The sequence below is a fragment of the Coenobita brevimanus genome, chromosome 62, assembly GCF_032717465.1.
Source record: "Coenobita brevimanus isolate Jiangsu-jjx chromosome 62, ASM3271746v2, whole genome shotgun sequence".
In the NCBI taxonomy this organism is placed as follows: Eukaryota; Metazoa; Arthropoda; class Malacostraca; order Decapoda; family Coenobitidae; genus Coenobita; species Coenobita brevimanus.
This window is the reverse complement of record NC_137015.1, coordinates 22,870,712-22,897,350: the sequence shown is the minus strand read 5'-3', so window position 1 is coordinate 22,897,350 and position 26,639 is coordinate 22,870,712. Positions and strand designations below refer to the sequence as shown.

Sequence of the window (26,639 nt, the reverse complement as noted above, 5' to 3'; positions counted from 1 at the left end):
TTCAGTCGCTCCATCCATCTATCCATCTATCCATCCATCAATCTTTCCTTCAATCCATCTAGCCACCCGTTCGTTCCGTCCGGCCGTTCATCCATCCAATCCTCTGTCCGCTGCCCTCCACGTCGTGTTATCAGTCCTTATCACAACTCGGATATAGGTCGGCCACACATTCTGAGCACATATCTTATGAGTAACTCCTCAGTCATCCCCAAGACGCAAATGTTACGAAGAGAACATAGCCATTTGTGATTAATCATTTCAAAATCCCATTACTCCAGCAATTAATGTGTGCAAAAAGCTAAAATCGGTATAAAAAATCCACCCGAAAGAAACATAACGCACGTCCTAACGGGCAACATCCGTGTTTTATCTCTTATCTCTCAATCTAGCGTTGCTTATCACTTACGCGGCCTCGAACCGGGAACCTTACTTCTGCCAGTACTGTAACAGCTCTTGCCAGCAGTGTTACTCTCCGCTAACATTGACAGAGAACAAATACTGGACAACGTCTTGATGGATTTTGGCAGTTACAGATACAAATTTCAAGACGTTTCGATTATTTTGAAAGTTGTGTTTTTATATAATTTTATATATATGTAAATTTTGTTGAATATTCATGTGTAAAAAATTATGCAAAAATTTCTCTCGGATGATTATAAAGTAGAGGAAAGTATAACTGTGAAGGAAAAATATAGAATGTTAACAGATTTTTTTCCCCTTACTTCTCTTTGATTAAATATTTTGTTCATCAAGTTATCTGTTTAATAAAAGTATTTCTCTGAAATTTGAAGAACTTCATCTATATGTTAACTTGAACAAATTGGAAGTGCAGAAAAAGTCTGAATACTATGCAGTCCAGTGGTTGTAATGCAACCATGGTATCAGGAGAAAATATAAGCAGCTGAAAACTGCCACTCAATACTAGTATCATTACAAGAAGCAGAACTCGTATTTATCAAAGATCTTAACCAATTTCCAGTACAACAAGTCTCCATAGCAATTTATTGTTACCTAAATTCGTTCCGTTTTTGTATTCTTTCACTTCATCATTCATGGTGTTTGGATAGTGAAGTGTATGGTAGCTGTGAGAGTGAAGATAAAATAATAAACACGCAGTCCTATGCACAGCTAAAGCTCATTAAGGTTAGCTCATTAAGGTTTGGGAGGCCCAAGACATTTCTACCACAGCTGAAGTTCTTTTGTCATAGCGTGACAAAGATACCTGAACACTTTCACCTCAGTGGATAGCCCTGTGTAGTCAAACCAGAGGGACTGAGTTGACCGGTTAGCAAAAAGACTCATTCCTAACCCAGAACGAAGGTCATCGAACTTCATGTAACCACGACATAGTATTTCATATGTGACAGTGGCTTAGTTCCGTCAGGTGAAAACAAACGCGCTTGACTCACAAACACAACTACCACCACCAACTCAGCCACATCCATTACAGTTTCCAGTACAACCACAACCACAACTACCACATCATGAAAGCAAGACCAAGCAAGAGGGTAGCTTTTACTCACCTACCACTACAGGTGACTAAGGAAGAGAAGAATGATTATGATGGTGAGAGTGGAGGGGTAGGAAGGGACCTGCTGAGAAGAGAAGAAGAGGAAGACAAAGATGGAGAAAGTCAGGGTTCGCCTCCCACCCCCCGCCACCCTTGTCTCTTCACATACTGGAACGAGGTGAGTAGTGCTGGGTTTAGAAAATTATTTCAAGTGGATTTCAAGATTTCCCAACATCATTTCCTCAGTGATTTATCATGCACATGATATCTCAATATCTTCTTGCATATCATTCATCGAAACTATCAGCAACACCATATACATAACACAAGCAAATGCCAAGGTGTAATGTGGTAAATAGCTGCGAAAGAGGCACCTACGAGTTAGTACGATCAGAGAAGCAACCAGGATTTTTCATGGAGGGGGGGGGGGCTGAATTTTAACCGTCCTCATTCTTTAGCGGTGGTAGGTGGTGGCGACCATCATCCACTCACTTGATGTAGTACTGCCTACTGCTTCCTTAGCCCCTATCATTCTTTTTCTGTGCCTGCCATCCTCTCTTCATATTTCTCCCATCTTTCCTGTCACTTCTTATTGTTTTTCTTTTCTTTACAGGACTTTACATTGAGTGACAAGCCAAATGCTTTCCTGTAAGCCAAGAAACCACTTACAACGCTGGGTGGTAACCGTATAACCAAAACATAAGTGCTCCCTACGTGTCAACAAGTGGGTTGGTGGAGGGTTAGTGCCCCTCCCCGTAAAACAAATAACTCAAAGTCAAATGCCACCCCTTTCGGGATTATGGCGTCTGGGAGTAGATAGATAGATAGATTATTCTTTAGATACAATTTTTTAAATGTGTCCGACTCTGGCCATAGACTTCACAACCTGTTCCCAGGGCCCAGTAATTCTCCCACATTCCATAAATCTCTACATGTCACCACTTCGGGGCTAACACCACCCGTCCATACTAAATACCTCCTAAGGCTGTCACATACAGGACTGGTGTATTGGTATTAGCGGGGGTATTTTTACATGTTGGCGGGTCTTCTGGTAGATCAGTAAGGTCAGCTTTATGAAAATCAAATCCTTAAACTGTTTCCTGCCCCAGCCGGGATTCGAACCTGGGTCCATCTGGACTGCAGACCACCTTTCTCCCGATTCAGCAACAGCTTGGAAAGCATAATACTGTAATATTAGACTGATTAATAAAAAATATCGATACTTAAATAGTAACGAAACCAACCCTGGAATCAGTCATTAAGAGCAGAATGAGGAAATAATTATATAAATGTACTGTATACTACATGTCGACAATGACTTGATGGATTATAAAGAGGGAGTCCTGGGCCCCACGGCTGCCTCCTCTGACTGCTGCCATATATGCGACTCAGAGTGAAGAGATCTACGACTCCACTAGGGATGATGGGCAGGCTCCAGATTCACTAAACTTACTACCAGTTCCTTCTTGCATATGCAGGACGAACAGAAGACATACATTTTTTGTTTTCCTTGTCCCCGTTAAAAAAAAAAAAAAAAAATCATGACAGTTTTCTAACTGAATTGCTAATTCAGACCGCAAGAATGAAAACAAGTTCAATCCCGACAAGTCAAAATTAATAAAAGGAATGAATAGATAATAGCTTTTGCAAGGCCTTCTTCCTCTTTGGTTGTTGCTGTTGTTGTTGTTGTTCTTGTTCTTCTGCTTCTTCTTCTTCTTCTTCTTCTTCTAAACATTTTGTAGGTCATCTCAATGTAAATCTCTGCTGAAGACTCCAGTCTGAGAGCTACTAATCTTAACCCATTCTGTGTGATGATTTTTTTTTTTTTTAATCATGCTGCTAAGCTTTACACAGCATAGGAGGAGACTTCGAAAAAGGGGAGGAAGATATACCAAACTTCCATTAATTTTTTTCCGGCAGAGCAACTCTCCTCAGCTGAATAAACCTGTTTGGATGCAGCAAGAATAAACAAGCAGAATTCCGTACGTCAGCGGGTTCAGGGGGTTACATGTCATAGATAACAGAAGCATAGTCTTGGTCGCCTACACGTAATTATGGGTAATATTTATTTATTTATTTTTTATTTTGTCTCCAGATGGAAATGTAAGAACAGCTGATAACTCTAGGAGAACCAGCTGACTATGAGCTTATTAGTTCATTTGCCCAATTTTAAAATGCATTTTTTTTTTCTCTCTTTAGTACTGCGAGATTATCGATCGCGCTTCTTACCTTTGCGACAGCGAATCCCGGCGAGGGGTGGCAGTCACCTGGCGTGTCCAAGAGCAGTATTCTCGTGGGGGCCACAATAACACCTCATAATTAGTGATTTTTCCCTATTTACCTCGGAGGTTACGTATTCACGTATGTTTGTCTGTTTGTCCTCACGATATCTCCATAAGTCCTCAATGAATTTAATTGAAATTTGGTGGAAGTCTGGCCCATGGACCAAGAAAGAATTGATTAAGTTCGGGGGGGGGGGGAGGATCCGGATTCGTATCCTGTGCATAATATCTCCAAAAGTTCTCAATGAATTTCGATAAAATATTGTGGATGAGTGGGTCATGGGTCAAAGAATAATTGATTAAATTTGGGGGCGGATCCAGATCCTATGTATTCCATACAATATCTCCAGGGATCCGGATCCGGATCCTTTTTAATGGCAATGGAATTGACGGAGGTATGCGCTCTCTGAGTGTTTTCAAGTTCACTTGATGTTCTCTTGCAGGCCATTATTTCTTATTAACTTCGACAGAGATTGCACAAGCAACATACGAGAGAATATTAACGCGCTATATGTAAAAATTAGTTGGTAAGGAAGGTGCTAGAAAACCTCCTTAGCCATCTAGAATACCAGACCAAGGGAGGGCGGTTGCACTTGGTAAGCTTTCTCGGCCCCAGATGTTGAGAGGGATGGAGAGAGGGGAGTGGGTGAAAAGAAAGAAAATAAATTAATCAATATGTAAATAAATAAATAATATAAATGCTCTGTAAGGACTCTCTCGACAGTTTTGGTAATAGTTGCAATTTTCTATCAAAAAACATATGCTAATAATCGTATTAATTGCAATCAGACCACGACGTCATCACCTCAAGAAGTGTGACTGACGGCAACACTGTCATTGTAACTATCATAAAACCAAAACTATTATTGCTCACGCTGGGGCATCTGCAACGCTTCTGCCTTAGCGATCTAAATTTTCCTATTATACCTTGATATTCCACTGTCTGTTAATGATGCAAACGATAGTAAGTCAGTATCAGAGACAAGCAGCATGTAGCATACAAAAGGAAATTAGGGCATGATGTATAATACCTCCATATAGATAGATAGATAGATAGATAAATAGATAGATAGAGATAGAGATATAGATAGATAAATAGATAGATATAAAATCATCGTTTCCCATTCAGAACAAACCCCCACCACTCTCGGAAAAGTTGTCGTTGAAGACCAATCAGAAATTTGCACGATCACCTAAGAAAAGGTTCTACAAAGTCTCCCATGCCAACGAGTAAACGGAGCTCTGATAACAATGAACTCCAAGATAATGAGCAGAAAACGAAATAGCACTACAGCCTTTGTGCCGTGAATGGGAATTTTTTTATTATGCGAGGAAGAAGGAACCAAAGGCCGCGAGCCCGCAATTATTGTTCCTTCCAAGAGAAAAACAAAATACAAGAGAGAGCCAAATTCATGATCCGATCATTTCGCAATGCCTGGACACACTGCGTTTGAAAGACTGGAGATAACAGGAAACAGGAAATACAGACAGAGGCAGACATTTCCAGAGCTGACCTGTTGCATAAATGAAGGACTGGTAGTAACGGTTAACTCTTGCATTAGAGAGTTGGAAAGAAAAGGGATGAGAGTTTGCTGCTAGACGGGTGCTATGCGCCTGTCGTAGAGGTGGAGGAATGCATGCAGACAGTTCAGAGGAACAGTGACCATTGAAGTAGCGATAGAAAAGAGATAAAGATGCAACAATGCGACAAAGAGACAGAGGTTGAAGAGCGTCAGTAAGAGGAGGAGAGTTAAGTAAACGAAAAGCCTTTGACTCCACCCTATTGAGAAGAGCTGTATGTGGGGAGCCTCCCCACACATGGGAGTTGTACTCCACACAGGGGCGGATAAAACCCCTGTATAGAGTCAACAATTGTGCAGGGGTAAAGAAGTAACGGAGTCGGCTTAGCACACCTAATCTCTTGGAAGCAGATTTTACAAGAGATGTAATATGATCTTTCCAAGGTAAGTCACGAGTAAATGAACCCCAAGCATGTTCAAGAATGATGCAGGATTAAGCTGAATATTATTAAACATCAGTGGGTATACCTGTGGAAGATTTTGTCGGGTTGAAAGGTGTAAAAACTGAGTCTTTGATACATTAAAAACAACAAGATTATTTTTACCCCAGTCAGAGATTTGAGCCAAGTTAGACATTAGGTGTGCCATACCCTCATCCCTTGTTTATTGAAGTAACTGCTGAGATGGACGTTGCAGGAACCGAATGGAAAGGTGAAGGGTGGATTCATCAGCATACAGTATGAGTGGATAGGGTTAGATGTACAGCTTAGAAGGTCATTGATGAATAAAAGGAAGAGAGGTGGTGATAGGACAGAGCCCTGAGGAACACCACTGTTGATAGATCTAGGAGAAGAACGATGGCTGTCTAAAACAGCGGCTATAGAATGACCAGAAAGGAAACTAGAGATGAAGACACAGATAAAAATATAGAAACCGTAAGAGGGCTGTTTGGAAATTAAAGATTTATGCCAGACTCAATCGAAAACCTTTGAGATGTCAAGTGCAATGGCAAAGCTTTCGCCAAAGTCCCGAAAGGAGGATGACCAGGAGTCTGAAAGGTAGGTGAGAAGATCGCCAGTGAAGCGTCCCTGACGGAGCCCATATTGACGATCAGAAAGTAGGTTGTGATAGGAAAGATGCTTTAAAATATTTCTATTAAGATTTGACTCGAAAACTTTTGAGATAGAGGATGTTAAAGCATTTGGACGATAATTAGAGGGTTGCAAATGGTCACCATTCTTTGGGACTGGCTGAATGAGAGCAAACTTCCAGCAAGAAGGAAAGGTACACGTTGATAGACAAAGGAGAAAGAGCTTGACCAGACAGGGTATAAGCACAGAAGCACAGTTCTTGAGAACAACAGGAGGGACTCCATCAGGCCCATATGCCTTATTAGTATTGAGGCCTGTGATGTCAGAAAATACATCAGCTGAAGAAATTTTAATGTCAGCCACGAGGAAGCCAGAGGGGGGAAGTGATGGTTTGGGTTGCCACTCAGGGCTTACAGAAACAACGGCTGTGTTTCAAGGCAGGTGAATCTCCTGCTTTTTTTTGATCTGAGTGGTGGTGGTGGTGTAATCGGACACATACCCGGCCTACAAAAGGGAAGTCCCTGGTTCGATATCAGAGCCGGCCATGAGACCACTGGGCAAGATTTTCTTTACCCAGCCTGTAGTACCCTAAACTGAATAGGGACATGGGGTGTCAATTGGACGGTTGCATGTCTTAGTTTAGAATTTAGAAAAAAAAAAATGTCTGCTTTTCTGATCCTCGTGCAATCAATAGCATCACTTTAAACTCTGTTTTTTTGTTAGGGGTCTGTCAAAATTCTCGTTGTAATCTGGTCGGGGTTCCATGTCTGTTACATGGGCAAGGTGAAAATTCTAACACCAATTTTTTTTTTCCCAAAACATAGAGTTATCATTCTGAAATATTCCATGTAGGTAGCAGAGGTCCAGACCGACACACCAGTGTTGAATGAAAATGAGTTAGGTTCTTCAAGGGAAGAAGTTTGTGAGCAGCATCGAATTCCATGCTCTGACCTTGAAAGTGGACGGTCTTATCTGAATACCTTATCAGTTAGATGCTAGTTAATATACTGTAACACTGACACATTCATTGCCTCGTTTTTTCCTACTCAGCTGCGTGAACATGGCACGGTATTTCTCCACGGTGAAGCAAGAGGATATTTTGCCTCCTCACTCTTCTCCTTTAGTATTCCCAATACCTCTTTATTTAGGCATTTTCTATCCATACCTTTTTAAATTCCTCTCTTTCCATGAGTTTGTTTGCATTTTTTAGTACTTCCTCTACAGTGTTCACACTCTGGAAGGTTACTTTCAAGGGCCTTGACTTGTTTCTCACATATTTCCCTAGCCTTTTGTGTTCCTCTGTGTCTCTATCACAGATTTCCTCTGAGACTTCCTTCAATATGTTCATTATATTTGCCATCTCTTTTTTGTCTCGAAATTTTGTTTATTTCTTCTTCATCTATGCCTATGATTACTACAGATTTTTTTTATATCTGCTGAATCTTTGACCAGTTTAAGGTTATTTAAATTATTTCTTTCACTTCCTTTGTTACTTTTTTTTCTTCGACTTTTGTTTCTGTTTTTCCATACTTTCACCATTGCAGCATACGGACTTTCCATTTCATCTTTGCAACTTCTCATTAATTCGTTCACCTGGGTTATCTTCTCTTTATATCACTGTTTTGGCTTATCAGACTGCTTGCTTGCCTAATTGTCTCTGTATCATTTCTGAACTCCTCCATAATACTCATGGTTGACAAGTGTACTTGCCATTTCACTGATCTTCCTTTTAAGTGAACCTACCTCGACTGACAGCTCATCCAATGTTTTGTCCTTTTTGTTAAATTCCTTTACTAATTTTTCATTTTCTTCCTTCTGTATGTGTAATTGCCTCTATTTCACTTTGAAAAGTTTTCTCCCGTTTATTCACTTTCTCCATTAATTTATTATATGTCTCCATTTCAACCAGTTCTGGGTAGAAATCATTATCCTGTCTCCTAGCTTTATCCGTTTTCTTAACTCCTTCCATACCGGTATTCACTTTACTACAGATGGTGCTCATCTTGTGGTAATTTTCATTTAGACAGGTAAGTTTACTTACAAGTTTGCACTGCGCGCTAGTAGCCTGGTTGCAGATGACACCCAGCTGATGATGCGCTGTGTCAGCGAATTTTTGCACAAATTGGATGTATTCCATTATTTGGACAACACTTTTGCTTATACTTGCCCTACTATATTATAACATCATTTAGTTTAACCTAGTACAGAGCTTGGCTCATTTAAAGATACTATTTAGGTGTGGCCAGTTGTGGCCAAGGGTGGCCAGCGCGGAGCGTGGTGATATGCTTGTTGTCTCTTTGGTGCCTCAACTTGGTGTGTGTGTTCTTACCTTACCTAATTGTATCTTTACAGGAATGAGTCAAGCTCGTACTGTCCCGTGTCTTAAACCATATTTATCGTACATATCCTTAAATTTGTGAATTGTTTTGGCACACACTATTTCATTCGGTAGTGCATTCCGTTGATCAATTGCTCTGTTTGGGAAACTGAATTTCCTTACGTCTTTATCACCTCTCTTCTTATGCAGTTTTTTGCAGTGTCCTCTTGCTGATGCTTCTCCATAATTTAAGTAATCATTTATGTCTATTTTCTCCATTCCTGATATGCACTTATATAGCATTATCATGTCACCTCTTTTCCTTCTCTCCTGTAAAGTTGGTAGATTCAGTTTATTTAGTCTTTCTTCGTAGCTTAGATCCCTTAAGCTTGGTATCCATCTCGCAGCGGCCCTTTGAACTTTTTCAATCTTGTCTATGTGCTTTTTGAGATGAGGACTCCAGACTACTGATGCATATTCCAGGGTTGGTCTAATGAATGATGTTATTATCCTTCTTAGCATGTCTTCATTTATGTATGTGAATGCTATTCTCATATTTGCAAGCAGTGTATACATGTTCCGTACCTTCTCGCTGATGTGGTCAGCCGGAGATAGTCTGTAATTGATAATCACACCTAGGTCTTTCTCTCTTTCTGATGTGTATAGGGTTTTATTTCCTAACTTATAATCCCAATCAGGTCTTTTTCCACTTTTACCAAACTTGATTACATGACACTTGTCCACATTGAATTCCATTTGCCATGTGCTACTCCATTCATGAAGTTTATATAATTCTTCTTGTAGCTCTTTGCAAGAGTCTGTGTTACTAATTCTCCTTTGTACTTTTGCATCATCTGTAAACATATTCAGATAGCTCTCATTTCCAGTGTTACTGTTTATATCATTTATATACACTAAAAACATGATTGGTGCCAGCACTGAACCCTGTGGTACTCCACTAGTCACTTCTTTCCATGATGAGTAGTTTCCTCTTAGTACTGTCCTCATTTCTCTTTTTATGAGAAAGTCTTGGATCCAACAAAACAGTTTGCCTCGAATTCCTCCTTGATGGTACAGTTTCCATAAAAGTCTTTGGTGTGGTACTGTGTCAAAAGCTTTCTTGAATTCTAAATAGATACTGTCCACCCATCCTTCCCTTTCCTGTATTGTGTTTGTTACTCTGTCATAGTAGCTCAACAGATTAGTAACACATGATTTTCCTTTTCTGAAACCAAACTGTCTTTCTGTTATCATACTGTGTTCTTCTAGATGATTTATCCAAGCTTTTCTTATAAGCTTTTCTTATACCTTGCTTACAACACTGGTCAGTGATACCGGTCGGTAGTTGAACGGATTTTGTCTATTTCCTTTCTTGAATAAGGGGACAATATTTGCTTTTTTCCAAATATCAGGTAGTTTACCTTGACTCAAGGATTTCTTGAAAATTAAAAATAATGGTTTACTTAACTCCTTTGCACATTCTCGTAATACCCAACATGAAATTTCATCAGGACCACTTGCTTTTCCTCTGTCTAATCTACTTAACTCCTCCTGTATTACTTTTTCTGCTATTTGTATATCTGGTAGTATGTGTGGACATGCGTGTTCCACATAGTCCCTCTCAAAATTGTTTTCTTCTGTAAAAACTAATTGGAAATTCTTATTTAGTGCTTCACAAATATCTTTCTCTTGTGTATAAGTGATTCCCTCGTCCGTAATGGATTGTATTATATCTTTTACTTTGGTTTTGCTTCTGATATAGCTGTAAAACAGCTTTGGTTGATCACTACTTTTTTTTTATTATATCCTCCTCAAACTGTTTTTGGGCTTCCCTCCTTATTCTTGTATAGTCGTTTCTTGCCTGTTTGTAATTATTATACGCCCTTTCACTATTGTGCCTTCTGTATCTATTCCACAACAAATCTCTTCTTTCTTTTGATTTTTTACATTCTGTATTGGACCATTTCTGTATTTTCTTATCTGCTTCTTTGTGCTGTGGGATGTACTTCTGGACTCCTATTTCATAAAATTCACAAAATTTTTTATATACAGCATTTAAATCTTGTCCTCTAAGCTCATTTTCCCAATCAACTTCTAAGAAATACTTCTTTAGGTCTTGATAATTTCCCTTTTTATAGTTTAGGCTCTTTTTGTAAACTGTCATTGCTGTTTACTATGTCATATGCTATCCTGAAGTTATAATTTAGTACTGCATGATCACTCTTGCTGAGTGGAGGGTGATATATTAAACTGTCAATATCATTTTCTTGCCTAGTAAATATTAGATCTAGCACTGAAGGTACATCAAGTCCTCTTTTTCTGGTGGTTTCCCTCACATGTTGCGTTAAGAAAAACTCTTGTACGAGATCCAGGAGCTTTTGGTCCCAACAGCTTTCTTGGCTATTTATATCTACAGTATTCCAATTTATATTTGTATTGAAGTCCCCAGTTAGTATAATTCTTTCCGATTTCTCTTCCATTTTATGCAGCAATGATCTTATACTCTGAATTGTACTCTCTGCCAGGTCCTCATATTCGTCTCTTTCCCATGTGTTTGATCTGGGTGGCATGTACAAATTGGGTACAATTACTTTACCTTCAGATGTGTCGATCTCTACTGCAATCAGTTCTACTTGTGATGGTATATCTAGTTTTATTTCCTTGACTTTTAGATTTTTTCTTAGTTAATATTATAATTCCTCCTCCTTTTTTTAAATTTCTGTCTCTTCTCCATATATTGTATTCCTCTAAGTTTAGTATGTCGTTGGATATCCTTGGTGTTAATTTTGTTTCAGTTAGGCATATTATTTGTGGTTCATTTTCTCTGACATAATCATTCATCTCTAGTAATTTAGATACCATTCCATCCACATTTGAGTACATCAACTTTATCATCTTGTTTATATACTTGTCATGACATGGTTCTACTACATTCCTCCTTTTTATTCCATCCTGTTTGTGTACCACTTTCGTACCTGCAATCCTATTACTTTGTAAAAAAATTTCTTCTTCTCCTCTTCTGATCTTCCCTCATTTTTTGTTTTTGCTTCCTCCCTCTTCTCTTTCAGTAATTCCAGTTCCTCTTGTGTTAGGCATCTTTTCATCCATACATTTTTGAACTCCTCTTTTTCCTTAAGATTCTTTGCATTTTTTAGTATCTCTTCCACAGTGTTTACACTCTGGAAAGTCACCTTTAGAGGTCTTGTCTTGCTTTTCTCGTATTTCCCTAACCTTTTGTGTTCCTCTATGTCTTTACTACCGATTTCCTCTGATACTTCTTTCAGTAAGCTCATTACATTTGCCATCTCCTTTTTGTCTCTTGTGATCTTGTTTTTAACTTCATCCTCTTCTATACCAGTGATTACTATTGATTTGTTTATCTCTACTGAATCTCTGACTAACTTTGGATTGTTTTGGATTATTCTTTTCACCTCCTTTTTAATGCTTTTTTCCTCCACCCTTGTTTCTAAGTCTTTCTTTACTTTCACCATTTCAGCATACGTGGTTTCTACATCATTTTTGTAGCTTTGCACAGCTTCATTTACTTGTGTTATCTTCTCCTCAATATCACTGCTCTGGTCAATAAGACTGCTAACTTGCCTAATTGTCTCCGTGTCATTTTTGAACTCTTCCATAACACTCTCGTGATTGACGACTGTACTTGCCATTTCACTCATTTTCTTCCTAAGTGTACTCAATTCCACTGTTAGTTCACTGATGGTTGTGCCTTTCTTATTGGCCTCCCTTCCTAGTTTTTCTATTTCTTCCTTTTGCAAGTGCATCTGCTTCTTTATTTCATCAATTTCATTTTTGAAAACCATTTTTAGTTTGTGTACACGTTCAACCAGTCTATTGTGGGTCTCTTCTTCAACCAGTTCTTGGTAGAAATCATCATTTTGCTTTTTACCTCTATCCCTTTTCTTTTCCAAATTTGTTTTACTGAAGTATGTATCCATTTTGCAATACTTAAAGTGCAAAGCATATACTTACAAGCTCCGTCTTGTTGTAGTCTAAACAAACCTCAGAGATGACTCAGCGTATTCTTTCGTCTTGGTTCTATTTCCTGTTTTTACAAGTCTTGTTTAAACTTATTATTTTTTTCCTTTTTATAATGAACAATTATTTAGTCTAACCTGGTACTGAGCTTGACTCATACAAAGATACTATTTAGGTAATGCCACTGGCCGTGATGATTTGGTACGGAGCGCCGGTGTCACACGTCTGTCTAGATTGAATCCCTCTGTGTGTGTGTGTGTGTGTGTGTGTGTGCAATAAAGAATGACTGGTAACTGCATTTTCTTATGGCCAGTTTACACTTTTGAAACATCTTGACATATGAAATAAACTAGAACTCCACATTTTGTGTAGGGTCGCAAATGGCCTTTATTTGGCACCACAATATCGTCTGTCTAGCACCTGTTCCGAATTGTTGTCATGCACTCTGAGATGCGAGGCTCCGTGTCCTTCTCAAGATACTGAGAGAAATATACACCGAATGATTTGTGTTAAATATTCTGTATGCATGCATAATGGCAACTACATTATGTCCTCGCGTGTCCAGTCGTATCTCCACCATTTTAGATGTCGTTTCCATGGCAACAGACTACTATATGCACTGATTCACAGGAAGCGCCGATTAACTGTTACCAATATACTTATTCCATGTCTTTAATAATTTGTTATATCAAAACATCTCCCACATAAAATTACTGATCTCTTATATCCGCATGAATCATCACGTAAATGTTAAGAAAGCTCTGATACACTGCGTCATCAACCGAGATGTGATTAGCCTTGTGCGGGTGGTGGGGGGATCGCCTCACAAGTCATGCTCACCAGGACACAGCATCGCCACACGAGAAGGCCTCCATAGATCCTCACGACAAGCTAGCATTACGGGGAAGGATGGTAAACATGAAGGAATGTGTCATGTCACCTACCCAACTTTCAAGGGAACTTGGAATTATTCGCAGCACGTTTATCACTGGATATGGAGGTGGGAGGAAGAAGGTAACCTCAAAGATTAGGCAAGACCTGGAATCGCTGGGAAAACAACTACTGAGGACGATCAGAGAATACGAGCAGATATAAACAATAACCCTGTCACAAACGCCGTGGCAGGAAGAACTGAATTAAATCTTCAAGTGTCATCAGAGACTGCGAGAAAAAGAACGTCACAAAGCCGAAGTTTACCGACTGATATCGCCGACTTCGTCTTCGATTTGCACAGGAACACGTGAACACTGTACCTGATTTCTGGCGGCCAGTCATATTCCCCAACGAGAAGTCTTTCTCGTCTACAGTGCATGGGAGACATCATTGATGAAGAAGGAACACACAAGGTAACCAGTTATAAATGAATTTATTGATCTGTCAGCACATTTGCAATATAAATGATCTGTTCTATCAGCATATTCACTGTTATTGGCCTGCTATGTCAGCCTTTTCAGAGTAGTTGTTATTGTCATGTGTTATGTCAACACACAGTCAACACATTCTTAGTATTATTAACAACATTCACAATATTATTGGCCTGTTTTCACCACATTCACAATATTGACCTGTTTTATCAACATTCGCAGTATTACTGACCTGTTATGTCAACACATTCACAGCAGTATTGACTTATCTCAAGATACTTAATATTACTAACCTGCTAGCTCAACACATTCACAACAGTATTGACTAACATACACAGCTGCTGACCTGATACATATCAACACAACTACTTTTTTGTTGATCTGTTGGTGTATTTTTTTTATGGGAGGAAGAAGGAACCCAAGGCTTGGAGCCCGCAAATCAGTTCCTTCCAAGAAAAAAAACAAAAACAATACAAAAGGGAGCCAAATTCAAGATCCTTTCATTTCGAGATGCCTGAACACACTGTTTGAAAGACTGGAGATCATAAGAAACAGAAAATACAGACAGAGGGAGACAATTCCAGAGCTGACCTGTTGCATAAATGAAGGACTGGGAGTAACGGTTAGCTCTTGCATTAGAGAGCTGGACAGAAAAGGGATGAGAGTTTGTTGCTAGACGGGTGCTACGCACCCGTCGTAGAGGAGGAGAAATGCAAGCAGACAGTTCAGAGGAACAATGACTATGGAAGTAGCGATAGAAAAGAGATAATGATGCAACAGTGCAGCGAAGAGACAGAGGTTGAAGGGAGTCAGTAAGAGAAGCAGAGTTAATGAGATGAAAATCCTTTGACTCCACCCTATAGAGAAGAGCTGTATGTGGGGAGCCTCCCCACACATAAGAGTTGTACTCCATACAGGAACGAACAAATCCCGTGTACTGTAGAAAGTCAACAACTGTAAAGAAGGAACGGAGCCGGCTTAGCACACCTAATCTCTTGGAAGCAGATTTTACCAGAGATGTAATATGATCTTTCCCGGACAAATCCCGAGTGAATGAAACCCCAAGCATGTTCAAGGATGATGTTGGATTGAGCTGGATATTATTAAACTTTAGTGGGTATTCCTGAGGTAGATTTTGTCGGGTTGATAGGTGTAATAACTGGGTCTTTGATGCATTAAAAACAACAAGATTATTTTTACCCCAGTCAGAGATATGAGCCAGGTCAGACATTAGGAATGCCATAGCCTCATCCCTTGTCTGTTGAAGTAACTGCTGAGATGGACGTTGGAGGAACCGAATGGAAAGGTGAAGGGTGGATTCATCAGTGTACGAGTGGATAGGGTTAGATGTACAGCTTAGAAGGTTATTGATGAATAAAAGGAAGAGAGGAGGTGATAGGACAGACCCCTGAGGAACACCACTGTTGATAGAACTAGAAGAACGATGGCCGTCTACAACAGTTGTTATAGAACGACCAGAACGGAAGCTGTAGATGCAGGCACAGATAGAAGGATAGAAACCGTAAGAGGGCAGTTTGGAAATTAAAGATTTATGCCAGACTCGATCGAAAGCCTTTGAGATGTCAAGTGCAATGGCAAAGCTTTCGCCAAAGTCCCGAAAGGAGGATGACCAGGAGTTTGAACGGTAAGTGAGAAGATCGCCAGTGGAACGTCTCTGGCGGAACCCATACTGTCGATCAGAAAGAAGGTTGTGATAGGAAAGATTCTTTAAAATTTTCCTGTTAAGAATAAACTCGAAAACTTTGGAGACAGGATGTTAAAGCAATTGGACGATAGTTAGAGGGTTGGGAATGGTCACCCTTCTTTGGGACTGGCTGAATGAGAGCAAACTTCCAGCAAGAAGGAAAGGTACAAGTTGAAAGACAAAGGCGAAAGAGTTTACCTAGGCAGGGTGTAAGCACTGAAGCACAGTTCTTGAGGACAACAGGAGGGACTTCATCAGGCCCATATGCCTATCAGTATACAAACTCTCCATCTATAAATTCAAACACTGTGTACCCGGAATCGGTGATGAACAGCAATTCGCCTCCATGCCACCCAATTCACTTCCATCAGGGAGACTCCCATTCGGCTGACAATACATTTATTCAAATACCTCCTCTCCAACACTCTTCCACTCCCCTTCCTTCTCGCTCACAAACTTAACTAGTCAGTCACATCTCTCTCCAGTTTCGGCGCATAGCCGATGTCAGGACTCCATATTATAATAATACAAATCATAATAGACATGAACACAAATGCGTAGGCTTAAAGGTAGTCAAGGTGTGGGAATAGGAAATATGTCAGCGTGATTTAACAAAAGGAAATGTGTTTGCGATTTCAGTGGGAATGGAAATGTGTCCGCATATCTGTAAGGAATGCCACACGTGCACTATGTCACCGGAAATGCTACATACACACAGACATACACAAGATTCTAGAACAATCCCACATGTACAGTACATGTGACACTAGCTCTCCTGTACGAGAAGGAAGAGATTGGACAGGCAGATGGGGGCTAGCTATAGAACTGAAAGGTTGTGGAGAGAGGATGAGAGAAGAGGGGTCTGACGAGACTTAGCTAGTAAATTACGTTCCTGTGTAATACATACATTGCTCAACTTAAACTTTTTCTTGAAGATAATAAACTACGATCAACACCCTGTATCCATCTTTAACTTCTCCTGTCTTCGACTATACCATAACTAAAACCAAATTCCAAGATTACATATTATATGGTCAAGATCCCACATACCATAGTTGGTGGCAGTAACGGACGACCCGACGCCTTCAAACCATCACTTCTACAATCAATTAAACACGATCGAGTATACAATAAGAAATCACGACATTCATCACCACTGCAACTTCACTTTTGCTCCAGATAAGCTTATACAGCATCAGCGCAACTGACACTCACAGTTTTTTTTTTCATTTCACTCATAACACATCAGTTTGTATAATCTGTCCAGATATACCAGCATCTCATACTTCAGCATCAGGATTATACATAGCACCAGAGTGTAGACAAAATAAATGCCATGGAAGGGAATATAACACTTTCCCAATACTTCTCCAACATCACGGAACATATTGACACAATTATACTCCAGCTAGATAACACTAGAGTTCGTTACAGGGGACTTATGCAAGGAACTGCAAATGCTGGTAATGGTAGGATCACAACTGACCTACTTCCAGTTCATGAGCTACGTCAGATAATTAGTCAAGGCATACATAAAGATGGTTTGAAGCCTTTGCTCCGAGGTAGAGATTTCATGTTATATTATCCATATTTAGAAGCAACACTAACACCAACATCAGTAGTAGTTCATGTACCATTTATAACTGACGACCTGTTCACTTTGTATCAAATATACCCCTTCCCCTCTAAGAATAACAACACTTTGGTCATCATCAACATCGACACAGACACCGGACTCATCATGGTCTTCAAGAGACGGAACACTGTCACTTTCGCCAGTGAATTAACGATTGAAGGAAAGTGCCGCACATCCTTACATGCTGTTCACCTTTGTCCTGCGTACATTTTTACGTTTCAGCCTACTGAAACAGTCCCTTGTGAAATGGCTATGTTAAGAAATCACAAGAAGAAAGGACCGATAATACATCGAAAAAGAAAAACAAAACAAACAAACGACTCACAACTCACAACCACCTGACCTCACCCTCCTCTCGACAAACTCCCCCCCACCTCCGTCTCCACCAACCCCGCTGACGCAAAGAGTGAAGAGATCAAGACGACGGCAGCAAATACAAGAACCCACACTGACCACTCATCTTACTCATCCATCTTGACTCACCACAGCTGCCAGAGTGAGAAGTCGCTGTGCTTGCGTTTTGCTGAGACCACATCACGTCAATCAAAGTGTGTGTGACACCACCACTCACCACCACTCACACCATTCCCAGCACGGTAAAAATTAGTGAGTTATATAGTTACTTCGTTTATACAATACCCAGTGGTAGACAAAACCTTCTGCACAAACATATAAAACGTGCTGTATAGTTACAACTTACGTACACATACCTGCTTCAGTTATCTGCATAATTCAATCACTAAATACTTGCATCAACAATAAATATTCTACACTGTATATATTTACTCATTTATTATAGCATTCATTTGCTACCAACGAGTGTTACCATTTATACCTACATAAAATACGTGTTTCATACATAAACTATACATTATTACATCTACAAAGTAATAAAGAAAATATACTATCACAGTTACTCAGCGAGCGATTAAAATAACTGTATTAAACATTTATTAATTAAAGCTACCTACTGGAAACAGACAAATTAGGTTACAAGGGTAAAAAAATGGCCAACACAAATGACGTTAGCCAGAATGAACAATATCTTCCTCACATTCATGAAGACAAAGATTTCCACAGAGTGCTGACACATACAGGTATATTGCACACGATAGGTACAAATGAACAACAAGTGAGTGTATACTGTATAGTTAATGTTGTATATAGTGTATATATATTTTTTATATAAAATAAAAAAATATGGGGCTATATAATATCATTTTCAGTAATATCTGTGCAATATAAACTAAGCTTTAAAATAGGGTCCCAAGGGAATTAACCAGCAATTATGCAACCTAGGACAAAACCGAAAAACCGTACACAAACAACGAAAAAGAAACTATAGAAAATCAATATATATATAAATACAGTTAGATCATATAACAAACAAACGAATATAGGTGTAAGTTTTTTTTTTTTTTTTTATGCGAGGAAGAAGGAACCAAAGGCCATGAGCCCGTAGTAACAGTTCCCTCCAAGAGAAAAACATAATACAATAGAGAGCCAAATTCAAGATCCAATCATTTTGAGATGCCTGGACACACTGCGTTTGAAAGACTGGAGATCATAGGCAGCAGGAAATACAGACAGAGGGAGACAGTTCCAGAGCTGACCTGTTGCATAAATGAAAGACTGGGAGTAACGGTTAACTCTTGCATTAGAGAGTTGGACAGAAAAGGGATAAGAGTTTGCTGCCAGACGGGTGCTACGCGCCCGTCGTAGAGGTGGAGGAATGCAAGCAGACAGTTCAGAGAAGCAGTGACCATTAAAGCATCGATAGAAAAGAGATAAAGATGCAACAGTGCGGCGAAGAGACAGAGGTTGAAGGGAGTCAGTAAGAGGAGGAGAGTTAATGAGACGAAAAGCCTTTGACTCCACCCTATTGAGAAGAGCTGTATGTGGGGAGCCTCCCCAAACATGAGAGTTGTACTCCACACAGGGGCGGATAAAACCCCTGTATAGAGTCAACAATTGTGCAGGGGTAAAGAAAGAGCGGAGTCGGCTTAGCACACCCAATCTCCTGGAAGCAGATTTTACAAGAGATGTAATATGATCTTTCCAAGATAAGTCCCGAGAAAATGAAACCCCAAGCATGTTCAAGGATGATGCAGGATTAAGCTGAATATTATTAAACATTAGTGGGTATACCTGTGGAAGATTTTGTCGGGTTGATAGGTGTAAGAACTGAGTCTTAGATGCATTAAAAACAACCATATTATTTTTACCCCAGTCAGAGATACGAACCAAGTCAGACATTAGGTGTGCCATAGCCTCATCCCTTGTTTGTTGAAGTAACTGTTGAGATGGGCCTTGCGGGAACCGAATGGAAAGGTGAAGGGTGGAGTCATCAGCGTATGAGTTACTACAAATGCCACAACACGACATAAACTCCTTCTATAAGTGAAACAAAGAGCAAGTTATTGTTCTCCGCGACCCAGTGGCAAGGCACATCATAACTATCATCGACCGCAGCATGACCGGATTACCGATGTCAGGACAGCAGTTACTACAATATTACTGCAGTTATACATTTATGTAACTACAAACGATGTGTAACAATTACAATACAATTATGTGCAATAAAAATACAATAATGTAACAATACAATTATGTAACAATTCTTACATTGTTACTACAATTCTGTATTACCAGAATCATCATACAAGTTAGGTGAAATATTAGGCATTACTAAAGGGATAACTCCATATGTAATATATTGACCTAGTAGTATTATCATTTCACAAATATATGAGTATGAGTATGCATACACATTTTACAGTATGTTATACAATATATTGTAATCAGTTTAACTATTGTGCATTTGTTCAGTTATGTATACAATTTGTTTAAAATGTATGATGTTTCTAGAATATTATTAGGCCAGTACAATATTATCATGAATATTATGCCTATACAATATTATAATTAGTAATATGTATTAATAGATTAGAGTGTGTCACTGACGAATGCTGTTGGAGGATCGCCAGCTGACGTGCCGAGTGATGTCAGGACTCCATATTATAATAATACAAATCATAATAGGCAGTACCCCTGGGGGTAGGGGTTTTTTCAAGAATACTCCCCCAGTATCCCTGCTTGTCGTAAAAGGCGACTAAAAGGGTTGGCAGAGGGTTAGTGCCCCTCCCCGGAAAACAACTAACTAAAAAAACAAACAAGTAGCCTCGGACAAGGACTGACCAAACGATGACGACCAAGGACCGGACAAAGGACATGGTTATAGGAACGTTGAATGTAAGGGGAACGAATGATGAGGTGAAAGAGAGAGAGATTGTCCAGGTGCTTGAGGGTGCGAAAGTGGATGTATGTGGAATAACTGAAACAAAATGGAAAGGAGAAAGTGGGAGAGAATGGGAGTATGGATGGGGTATATGTGCAGGAGTAGATGAGAATGAGAGGCCAAAGGAAGGAGTATGTATGGTTGTGAGTAAAAGATGGAAGAAGAGCATAAGACAGTATGGATCAGTTGGGTCAAGGATTGTGTGGGTAAAGTTGAAAGTTGGAATACAAATGTGGGCGATTGTGTGTGTGTATGCGCCAATGCAAGATCGTGATAGAAGAGTGAGAGAAGAGTTCTGGACGAATGTAGAAGTGTGCATGGAAAAGTTTGGAAGGAATGAGAGAGTATTTTTGATCGGTGATATGAATGGTAAAGTTGGGAATGTGAAGGTGGATGTAATAGTTGGTGAGTGGGGTGTGCCTGCTGAGATAGATGAGAATGGGAGTGCGTTAGTGGACATTTGTGCTGGGAGGGGGTTGGTGATAGCCAATACCCTCTTCAGGCATAAAATGATCCACAGGTATACATGGCGAGTGATGAGAAGGGTGGGTGGTGAACTGAATGAAAGGAAGGCAATGATTGATTATGTGTGTGTGTGAATGAAAGGATGCGAAGATGGGTAATGGATGCAAGAGCTTATAGAGGTTGGGGGAGTGGACTTTCTGACCACTACTTGGTGGTGGCCAGAATTAGGATTCAAGTAAGATGGAAGAATAGAAGAAGGGAAAGACGAGAGGAAGGAGTAGTTGCAAGGAGAGTGGAAAGGTTACAAGAGGATGAGAAAAAGGCAGAGTATATGAGAGAAGTGGAGGAACGATTGGGCAAATATGAATTGGAGCAGATGGGAGATATGGAAGGTGTGTCTAGGATATTTACAGAAGAAATATGTGCAGCATGTGATGTGGTGTGTGGAAGGAAGAGAAGACGGAGGGGGGTGCAAGGAACAGCGTGGTGGACTGAAGAGGTGAGACAGGCTGTGACACAAAAGAAGAAAGCATACAATGAATGGATGAGAAATAGGGGCGTGGAAGAAGTTGAGAGACGGAAGAGAGAGTTATATGTAGAAAGAAAAATAGAGGTGAAAAGATTAGTAAGAGAGAGTAAGAAGAGAGTGGATGAGGAATTTCAAAGGAATTTGAGTGTAAAGTGGAGGTACTGTAATAGAATGTTCTGGAAAGAGGTGAAAAGAGTAAGACAGGGTGGAAGTGAAGTTAGAAGGGGAGTGAAAGATAATAATGGTAGATTACTAGTGGAGAAGGGAGAAAAAGTGAGCAGATGGAGAGAACACTTTAAGGAATTGTTGAACATAGAGGATGGAAGTAATGCGGGTATAAGTGGCTGGGGAATGGCTGGGAGAAGGAGGGAGGTGAGAAGACAGGAAGAAATCAGTAGGATAGAAGTTGTGGAAGCAATGAAGAAAGTTAAATCGGGGAAAGCCCCAGGAATTGATGGAGTGTGTGGTGAAATGCTGAAGCATGGGGGAGAGATAGTAGTAGAATGGATGTGGAAGATGTGCAGATTGGCCTGGGAGGAAGGTAGAGTCCCGGAGGATTGGAAGTCAGGTATAATTATTTCCTTGTACAAAGGAAAAGGGGAAAAAGAAGTGTGTGGTAATCATAGGGGCATTTATCTTCTTAGTATAATAGGAAAAGTGTATGGTAGGAAACTTATTGACAGAGTTAGAGAAAGAACAGAGAAATTAGTTGGAGAAGAACAGGGAGGCTTTAGGAAGGGAAGAGGTTGTGTAGATCATATATTCATTCTTTGATCTTTAGTGGAAAAGTTTCTAGAGAAGGGAGAGAAGTTGTATGCGGCTTTCATGGATTTGGAGAAAGCATATGACAGGGTGGGTAGACAAGGATTTTGGAGAAAGCATATGACAGGGTGGATAGACAAGGATTGTGGAAAGTGTTAGGAATATATGGAGTAGATGGGAAGTTGTTGAATGCTGTGAAGAGTATGTACGATGGTGCGAAGGCTGCAGTGCGTGTGGATGGTAAACTAAGTGAATTTTTCTCTTTGAAAGTTGGGTTGAAACAGGGATGTGTTATGTCTCCATGGTTGTTCAATCTGTACATGGATGGGGTAATAAAAGAGGTACAAGGTAGGGTAGTGGATGTTGGAGTGGCCCTGGTGAGAGAGGATAGTGTTTGGAAACTCCCTGTACTGTTGTTTGCAGATGATACTGTGTTGTTGAGTGAAGACGAAGGGGAGCTGCAAGGCTTGGTGAATGAGTTTGGGAGAGTGTGTAAGAAACGGAATCTAAAGGTGAATGTAGGGAAGAGTAAAGTGATGGTCTTTGAGAGAGGTGAAGTCAGTGAATGTACAGCGAGGTTGGATGGTGGGGAATTGGAAAATGTGAGTACGTTTAAGTACTTGGGTAGTGTGATGAGTAAGGATGGAGGTTTGGAGGGTGAAGTGCTTGAAAGGGTACAGCAGGGAAGAAAGGTTGCTGGTTCTTTGAAAACAGCGATAAGAAACAGGGAAGTGAGCATGGAAGTGAAAAAGTTACTGCATGACAGTATTGTGATACCAACTCTAACGTATGGAAGTGAAGCTTGGACGTTGTTGGAAGGACACAAGTCAAGAGTGAGAGCAGTGGAAATGAGTTATTTAAGAGGAGCCTGTGGAGTCACATGGAGAGACAGGCTGACGAATGAGGATATAAAGAAGCGTTGTGGTGTGGATGTGGATGTGATAGGAAGCGTTATGAGGAACACACTGAGGTGGTTTGGCCATGTGGAGAGGATGGAGGGTGAAAGACTGACGAAGAGAGTGTATGTGAGTGAGGTGGAGGAGGGAAGTGGGAGGGGGAGGCCGAGGATGAGATGAAGGGATGGGGTGGAGAGGTATATGAGAGAGGGGGGTGTGAGTTGGGAGCAGGGGAGTGAAATGGCGGGGGACAGGGCGACTTGGAGGCGATTTGTTTGTGGCCACCCCAAACGGGATTGAGGCGTCTGGCAATAGATAGATAGATAATAGACAGGAACACAAATGCGTAGGCTTAAAGGTAGTCAAGGTGTGGGAATAGGAAATATGTCGGCGTGATTTAACAAAAGGAAATGTGTTTGCGATTTCAGTGGGAATGGAAATGTGTCCGCATATCTGTAAGGAATGCCACACGTGCACTATGTCACCGGAAATGCTACATACACACAGACATACACAAGATTCTAGAACAATCCCACATGTACAGTACATGTGACACTAGCTCTCCTGTACGAGAAGGAAGAGATTGGACAGGCAGATGGGGGCTAGCTATAGAACTGAAAGGTTGTGGAGAGAGGATGAGAGAAGGGGGGTCTGACGAGACTTAGCTAGTAAATTACGTTCCTGTGTAATACATACATTGCTCAACTTAAACGTTTTCTTGAAGATAATAAACTACGATCAACACCCTGTATCCATCTTTAACTTCTCCTGTCTTCGACTATACCATAACTAAAACCAAATTCCAAGATTACATATTACTGTATATGGTCAAGATCCCACATTTCACCAAAACACCTCTGTATGCTTTAACACTTTCCAGCACAAACACCACAACTCTCTCTCTCTCTCTCTCTCTCTCTCTTCACATGAATCATAGGATAAGCTAATGCCATCCTACCCATTCATGACTTGTCTCTCCAGTGCAATGAAAAAATCAATATTTCATGTCCCACAGGTTCACTAGACAAAACATAAACGGAGACACGAGAAGTGGCCACGCTACTGTAACGTGGGGATGGGTTGACTACATGGTGTTGGAGAGGTAACTAAGATCGAGAGAAGATTCACTATGGACCCGTACTTGTGATACTGGAGGAGGTGATGCTACCCAGTGTGCGGGCTTATGAACTCCCCTTTCCTGGCAGAGTATTTTTCATGCGGGACAACTGCCCAGTTCATACCGGAAGAACTGTAAATTGGTAGTTTGAGGAACAGCCAGGCATACAACTGCTTGCCTGCCCAGCAACAGTTGTGATCTCAACACCATTGAAAATATTTGGGCAAACGTTGGCAAAGTGGGGGAGCCTTCACAAGAAAGGACATCACAGAAATTATTAAATCACGTGGTGAACGAATGGGAAGTGACGGAAAGGAAGCCACAACTTGTATATAGCCACGTTGTCTCCTTGCTACATCGACTGTAGAACGTCAGCCAGAACCAGGATGGGTAGGCACGGTACTAGGCAACACGTTGAGAAATATTATTGTTCTGTGTTAGGACCAGAGTTCAAGTGTCACTAATAATACCTTCTTCCTTCCTATTTGGAAGTGATAAATAGTACGGCAAGAGATAGTTCCCTCAGGGAATGGCCTACCCAGTGTCCTCTCGTGCCTGGCATCCTTTCTCTTAGCTGTAGCTGACAGGCATGTTGGTGTGCATATTATATATATATATATATATATATATATATATATATATATATATATATATATATATATATATATATAATGACATTATACAGTCGCTCATACAGCTCATCAGTTACTTATAAAGAAGTCCTCCACTGCGCAACATCGGTCGGCTGTGTTTAATTTGCCAAATGAGTAGATTTATGGTGCAGATGAGAAAAAGGAGCTATCATCCCCTCATACCCAGTCTAACCGTAAATGTTCCTTGCCTGTATTTATTTCCCTCATAACTCATGTCTATGTTTCTCGTTTTTCAGCGGACTGTGTTACTATGTGCAAGGTGACATAAAAAGGATATATTTATTAACTCACTGTTGAGGTATTATCCGCAGCTTATTACTTTGGGGGATGAAGTGCGTGAAAGGGTACAGCAGGGAAGGAAGGTTGTTGGTTCACTGAAAGCAGTGATGAGAAATAGGGAGGTGAGTATGGAAGTTAAGACGCCACTGCATGATAGTATTGTGATCCCTACCCTGACGTATGGAAGCGAGGCATGGACCTTGCAAGAGGGGAACAAGTCAAAAGCGAGAGCAGTGGAAATGAGTTACTTGAGAGGAGCATGTGGAGTGACGTGGAGGGACAGGTTGACGAATGAAGAAGTGAAGGAACGTTGTGGGGTGGATGTGGATGTGGTTGAGAAGATTAGGAGAAATACACTGAGGTGGTTTGGACATGTGAAGAGAATGGAGAATGAAAGACTGACTAAGAGGGTGTAGGTAGGTGAGGTGGAGGTAAGGAGAGGGAGGGGTAGACCGAGCATGAGGTGGAGGGATGGAGTAGAGAGGTATATAAGGGAGGGGGGGGTGAGTTGGGGGGAGGGTAGTCAAATGGTGGGTGACAGAGCGACCTGGAGGCCTTTTGTCTGCGGCCACCCTTTGCGGGATTAGGGCATCGGGCTATAGATAGATAGATAGATAGATTATTACATTTTTATTTTATTTTTGCACACACACACACACACACACACACAGGGAATCATCGGAGGTAGACGTCCGTCACCGGCGCTCCATACCAGACCAACACGGCAGTACCTAAATTAGTATCTTTGAATGAGTCAAGCTCTGTACCAGGTTAGACTAAATGATTTTTCATTATTAAAAGGAAAAGAAATAATAAGTTTAAATAAGACTGGTTCACACAGAACAAAGAACCACGATGCGTTGAGTCAGCTGGGTTTGTTTATACTACAGCAACACGGGGAAAGTGTACATACTCTGTAAGTACATACTCTGTTCATTTAGTATTACAAAATGAATACATACTTCAGTAAAACAAATGTGGAAAAGAAAAGGGATAAAAGTAAAAAGCAAAATGATGATTTCTACCAAGAACTGGTTGAAGTGGAGACTCACAAGAGACTGGTTGAACGTGTACACAAACTAAAAATGGCTTTCAAAAATGAAATTGATGAAATAAAGAAGCAGATGCACTTGCAAAAGGAAGAGATAGAAAAACTAGGAAGGGAGGCCAATAAGAAAGACACAACCATCAGTGAGCTAACAGTGGAATTGAGTACACT

The 26,639-nt window shown here is 40.4% G+C and overlaps 1 protein-coding gene across 1 annotated transcript in view; it reads left to right on the top strand.

The window, feature by feature from the left end:
• Nucleotides 1–1,484: 1,484 nt before the first annotated feature.
• LOC145404003 (uncharacterized) overlaps nucleotides 1,485–26,639 on the top strand; it is a 364,619-nt gene continuing 339,464 nt past the window's right edge. The window contains exon 1 of the mRNA XM_080275607.1: nucleotides 1,485–1,688. Coding sequence (XP_080131733.1) covers nucleotides 1,485–1,688 — 204 coding nt within the window. The remainder of the gene's footprint in view (nucleotides 1,689–26,639) is intronic.